Here is a 6,000-nt window from a genome sequence, read left to right as displayed (position 1 = left end):
AAATACTCAAGTGCAAATGTATTTTTACAGTTATTAAGTACAAATTCTTTTCCAGGCCCAAGCCATGGGCACACCCCCAGCACAGCTCAGCTCTGCAACTCTTCCTCTTCAGGTATTTTTCCTGTCAGGTCCCAAAAGAACTGCTCCAAGGCCAGCCTGGTGAAGTCCTCAATAGTGATTTTTATTAAATTAGTTGCTTTATAAAACATTGCAGATGTCGTAATTGTTAACATAACAATTTGCCCAACTGTAGGAACTGCTGCAGTTTGCTAAGCAAGTTTGGTTTTTAATGAAAGAAAATGGCCGAGTTGTGAGAGACCCACCACAACCCAGGAGAGCCCCAAGGAAGTCTTGTGGTTTGGTTTGGTTTTTTTTTTTTACACTTAACCCCTTAATTAACTGTTAAAGAACACCCAACCCCAACAGCTGCATTAGTAGAAATTTAAATGAATGGAACTAAACTTCATCCTTGAGACACAAGTGGGTTTTGCCTTGCTCTGCCCCACCAGGTGCTGTTCAGGTGTCAGGCTGTGGAGCAGTGGCTGTCCCAGGGGACACACTCCCAGGTACAGTATTCCACACTGAAGTTAGCAGTTCCCTTCCCAAAATACTGAAATCCTCAAGCTCTAACTCAAGACAAAGCGACTGGAACTCTACGTGCACACCCTGCCCTTGCTGCAAACTGCTCGTGCTCAGCCCTGGCCCTGGAGCAGGGACAGTTAAGGCCATGTCATGGAGCTGTGCTGGTTATAATCCTTCACCTTGTTCCAACTCCTTCCCAATTTAGTGGCTGTTGCTATAAAGTTAAATAGCAACAGTGCCCATTATCAGAATTTTGGGTTTTTAACTGCAAGTCACAGACCTGTTCCTTTCTACTCCTGCCCGGAGCATCCGCCCGGACCTGGCACCTCCAGCCCCCAGCACACAGATACTGCAATTCTGATTGTAGCATTTGGCAGAATTTAAAGGAAGAAAAGTTGTGCTACATGTTTAAGGGATTATGGGCAACAGAAAGACAACAGAAGGGAGATAAATGTCACATGAAGTCTTCAAAGTCTTGTACGTACTCGCCGTCGTAGCCACCATAATCGGCCAGGTCATCTTTCATCGTTGCCTTCAGCCCCCCACCAGGCACAACACCTTTTTTCTTCTTTTTGGCTTTATTCTGTGACAAGAGGATGAGGATGGTTATTTGGGCAGGCCCCGTGCTCTGTCATTACCCCAGCCAGGGTCAGCCCAGTGGCCAACGCAGCCACACCCCACTGCATTGAACATGGCCTTGCTGATGGTTTCCACCCCACACATTTTCTCTTCCCAGGAAAGCTGTGACAGTTTCAGGTGTCCCCAGCTGCCTGCACCATAGCCCTGCCCACCTTTTGCCTTTCATTCTATTTCCCGTGGACTCTCAACAAGTAACTAATAAATGCAGGGGAATCCCAAGCAGGGCCTCTGATCCCTCAGGAACAGCCCCAGTCTTACCTTCTCTTGTTTTTGTTTTTCACTGCATAATACTGTCAGAGTGTTTGTGATCTTTTTCAAATCATCCACCTCCACTGCATGAGGGGAAAAAAAAAAAAGGAAAAAAAGAGTTTCCTTATCAATGTTGTTCTTATAAGGCAGCTAAATAACATCAACCATCTCCACAACTAGAAATAAGCATTAGTGTAACTATGGGCAATTACTTGATTTAAATCAGCAAAACACAGAGTGGGTGGTTCTGGTCCTTAAAATCCCAACAAGGATTCCAGCTGGTCCCTTGGAAGCCTGAGTGTTGTAAAAGGTAAAACTTGCAAACAAAGTTACTGAACACAAGAGTCTTACTGAGGCATTTGAACAGTAGAATATGGAGATGGTAAAATGTATCAAAAGGAGCACTGGATTAACGATAAATTATTATGTTTATCAATAAATGGTGCAAGAGGCTGGGAGTCCCTCCCATTAGGAGCTCTGGAATCCCTCCTGAGATGAAGTTCCCAGCTGCCAGCGGGGATGATGGATTTACCCAGCTCCACCCGGGATCGAGTTACCCCTCTCTGAAGGACAACTGGGTACAGGACAGGGAACGATCCCAGTCAGTTCTCCAGCCACCAGGGCAGTGGGAAAAGGAGTTTAAATTACTTCATCTCTGTATAGTTACATGCTGAATTCCAGAACAGTTAATCTGCAGTTACAGAATTACATGAAGTCAATTTTGTAATAGTTTCCCTCCAAATGAAGTACTCAAATTAAAAGGATCTACTCTTACTATTATTATTTTAGAAAAGGCTTCAAGAAAAACATGCAGGATTTAGATCAGTATAAAAATTCACACTTTTAAAACAACATTCTTTAACCAACGTGCAGAAAGAGCAACTCTTGCACGAGGAGAGGATCCTTATTGGAGCTTGTGGGAATGGAATCAGGTCAGTGCTTCATTTAGTACAAACTACACAGAGCAATCCCCTCTGAACACTGACTATCAGCATGTTTTCCACTTCAGCTCCACCACAGCTCTGCCAGCAGTGTTGGACCTGTCTGGACTTACAGGAAATACAGACGTCCCGAAGTAACGCTTCCAAAAACCCGGCGTAATGTAACGACTTCTCATACTGTGTGATTTTCTCCTTGAGGAGTTTCCCAAATTCTGTGAAGTCATCTTTTGAAGAGGGATTCATGGCATCTATTCCACAAGTGTTATTTACACCTGGCAGGGATAGGCAGGGGTGTTACAGAGAACACAAGCTGTGAGCCCTAAAAGGGGACCTGGCTCCCACCTCCCTGAGCTCTGTTCCTCCCACAGCCAGGGCCCATCCCTGGCCTTACAGAAAGGAAGGAAGTTTGCTGCAAAACTCAGTAATTTCATAGAATCCCTGAATGGTCTGGGTTGGAAGGGACCTTAAAGCTCACCCAGTGCCATCCCCTGCCATGAGCAGGGACACCTTCCACTATCCCAGGCTGCTCCAAGCCCCATCCAACCTGGCCTTGGACACTTCAGGAATCCAGGGGCAGCCACAGCTGCTCTGGGCACCCTGTGCCAGGGCCTCCCCACCCTCATGAGGAACAATTCCTTCCCAATATCCCATCTATCCCTGCCCTTTGTCAGTGGAAAGCCATTCCCACTTGTTCCATCATTCCATGCCCTTGTCCAAAGTCTCTTTCCAACAATTTTTGAAGCTGAGTCAAACTCAGTAATTCGATGCAGCTATTCCTGTTCTCTGGACAACCTGCACCAGGAAAACCCTTTTCCCTCAAATAAACAATTCCTGTGTCCTGAGTGCAGAACTCAGCTGGTTCTTTGCAGCTGTACCCAGTGTACCCCCCTAAGCACTGTGCTCTGTGACAATTCACTGAGCATAACCTCCCCTGAGCAATGAGCTGAATCATTCACCATCATCAAGGAAACGCTTCAATGTTTGAGGAATGCTGCTGTGCATCAGCATCTTTGCTACTTCTTTGTTCTCAGTGCCCCAAGCTCTGTGTGCTGAGAGCCAAACCCTGCTCAGGCTTTGCAGGGTCCGACAGGTCCCAGGGGTTTATTTCCTGTTGCTTTAACTCACCAAAGGTTTCCTTTGCCAGCTCCAGGTCCGACTCCTCTTGTAACTTCTTTAGCCGTAGTTTGTCTGCCAACTGTTCTTCTGGTGTGAGCTCCTTCTGTTCCTCGGGTGCCTCTAACTGGAGGGAAAACACACGTGGAGAAGGTGGCACGTTAAAGACATGGTGCCTTCTCCAGAGACACTGAATCACCTCGAGTCAGGGCACATGGAAAACTTGGACCCTATTCCCTGGAGTCCAAATAAATTGTTCATTTAACAAGGAATGGGAAGAAACACCAAACTCCCACTCCTGCCTGTTCCATCACGTGCTGCACACAAAGGAACTGGGATAACACTGTTCCAATAACTGGTTAAATTATACAGGAATTAAAGCGCCCAGCTCCAGATGGGATCACGAACAAGACCTAAGTTTGGTTTATCAGACGAATAAAGACCTGTTCAGGTCCTGCCCAACCTCCAAAAAACCAAATCAAACCCACCCTCTGAATTTTATGTGACCCAGCAGAAATCAGGAGTTACCCTTTTTTTAAGCTCCTCTTGCTTTTTCTTCTGTAGCTTTTCTTTTTCTTTGATTTTTTCTGCTATTTTCTTTTTTTCTGAAACTTTCGGTTCTGTAAAAGGTGAAACAACAAACACAGCTCTCAGAGGTCTGATGATTTTTTTTTTCCCCACCCACAACCATAGAAACACTGGAAGCCACTGAGCTCAGCTACTGGGACTGAACACAGAATTAAAGACATTTCTTGTAAACCCAGGTTGCAAACCCAGGCCCGGCCCCAGCCCTGCTCAGGTTTGATCCTCACACACCCCCAGACACAACCAGTGTCTGTTCCGATGCTGATACAGAGCCAGGGATTACCTTAAAGTCTCACCTTGTTTTACCTCTGTCTCCTTCACCTCCTCCTCTTCCTCCTCATCATCCCAGTTATCCTGCAAAACAGTTAAGATTGTTTTACAGATGCCTGTAACCTCTTCCAATGCACACAAACTCATTGATCTGGTGCCAGAGTGAGGAAGCCATGGGAGGAGCTGTACCTCAAGGGTTTTTGGGGCTGTCCACAGTGGTTGGGGCCAGTTCTTACCATGAAAAAGGTAGATTTTGGTCAAACAATCAGCTTGTGTCAATAGTTACAACAGTCAGGTCATGAACAGTCAAACAAACCCCACATAAACAGGACTTTATTCTCATTTCTGGTATTATGAGACACTGAACATCACTGGGGGGTGGGCCCAGCACAGCCCCGCTGGAAACCCCAAACCCTGCAGAAACCATGTTAAACCAGCACAGGCTGTTCTGTTCCACACCACCGCAGGGACCTGCTCCTTCCCAGGGACCCTCTCCTGCGCTGGGAAAAGCATTCCTGTGGCTGCAGGGATTTTCTGGGAGGCTACACCAGAGGCAGTGGTGCAAAACCCCACGTTCCACTGGGATGTGCTGATCCAAGCAAGGAGACACCCGAGTCCATCCACCAGCTCACCCTGGTTAATTGGCACTTGCAGGGGACTCGGCTTCCCTTCCACATTCCACAGAGCTGACTTGAATTTGGAGCAGCATTATTTTAGCTCACATCTAATTAAGTTTGTTACACCCACTGCTTAAATAGCTCCACTCAGCACCAAGGAGCTGCCTCAGCCCCGGCCCAGCCACGCTGGGAATCAAGATGCAAACTGCAGAGGAAGGGCAGCCTGGCCATGAGGGATTCATCCATGGCACTGGGGTATCTGGGAGACTTCACAGAGGGCACGTGGGCAAGGACTCCACATCATGAGACATGCTCTGATCCCTTCCTGCCAGCCAGGCCTGGTTTATAAACCCAGGGAATTCCAAGTCCTGCCAGCCCTGCCTGGTTTATAAGCTCAGGGAATTCCAAGTCCTGCCAGCCCTGCCTGGTTTATAAACTCCAGGGAGCTCTCTTGGAGGAAGAGCCAACTGCCTCAGCGCTGTGTCTTTGCAGTGATACAGTAATTCCAAGAGAACATCTTTATTCCACAATATTTCAACACTGTTTCTGCGTCCTTAACTACAATAGGGCTCCTAAAACATCTTCCCTGCAGTCGAGGCTGGGAAGTGACAGGGACTGGGGACTGGCTCCCAGCTACAGCAGAGCACTGGGATGGGAGCAGCCACTGCCCTGCTCTGGCTCTGCCAGCACTGAGTCAATAGATGAAAATTCCTTGGCAGAAGGCCCGACTTCTGGGAAACGTGTGCTGGGGAACACTGAGAGGAGTTTTGTTACCAAAGGTGCTAATTTTAAACCCGGGAAGTTGATGTTTCCCAAATTAACAGTTACTGCAAGTTCATTACTAAAAAACCTTCCAAAATACAGATCTGCAGATACAAAGCACATTCCAAAATGTGAAATACCTAAAGAAAACCATGGTCAGAAAACACTTCGTGCTGCTTCTTTAGACCACGTCATTTCCCTCACTTGGGGATTTCCCCACGGTGGGCCCTCGCACTGAGGGA

The 6,000-nt window shown here is 47.1% G+C and overlaps 1 protein-coding gene across 1 annotated transcript; it reads right to left on the bottom strand.

The window, feature by feature from the left end:
• Window positions 1-160: 160 nt before the first annotated feature.
• Window positions 161-5,963, bottom strand: EIF3J (eukaryotic translation initiation factor 3 subunit J). Its single transcript, XM_017738437.1, has 6 exons — window positions 4,406-5,963; window positions 4,053-4,144; window positions 3,537-3,651; window positions 2,525-2,683; window positions 1,480-1,553; window positions 161-1,165 (listed from the first exon to the last, which is right to left on the bottom strand). The coding sequence occupies exons 1-6, from the start codon at window positions 4,524-4,526 to the stop codon at window positions 1,037-1,039; spliced, it is 690 nt and encodes a 229-aa protein (XP_017593926.1). The 5' UTR covers window positions 4,527-5,963; the 3' UTR covers window positions 161-1,036.
• Between the last annotated feature and the right edge of the window lie 37 nt (window positions 5,964-6,000).

The sequence above is a fragment of the Corvus brachyrhynchos genome, unplaced genomic scaffold, assembly GCF_000691975.1.
Source record: "Corvus brachyrhynchos isolate BGI_N302 unplaced genomic scaffold, ASM69197v1 scaffold200, whole genome shotgun sequence".
Taxonomy (NCBI): Eukaryota; Metazoa; Chordata; class Aves; order Passeriformes; family Corvidae; genus Corvus; species Corvus brachyrhynchos.
Note: the sequence above shows the minus strand (reverse complement) of the source record. Positions and strands in the feature narration are given on the sequence as shown.

What these genes read in the sequence shown, in the direction of transcription:
- EIF3J (XM_017738437.1), bottom strand. Translation starts at nt 4,526, where the DNA reads ATGAGTTTGTGTGCATTGGAAGAGGTTACAGGCATCTGTAAAACAATC. An exon ending in AAGAGGAGCTTAAAAAAAGG is followed by an intron (nt 3,652 to 4,052) that starts GTAACTCCTGAT and finishes TTTTCCCTCCAG; the next exon opens with TTAGAGGCACCCGAGGAACA. An exon ending in TCGGGACGTCTGTATTTCCT is followed by an intron (nt 1,554 to 2,524) that starts GTAAGTCCAGAC and finishes CCCCTCATGCAG; the next exon opens with TGGAGGTGGATGATTTGAAA.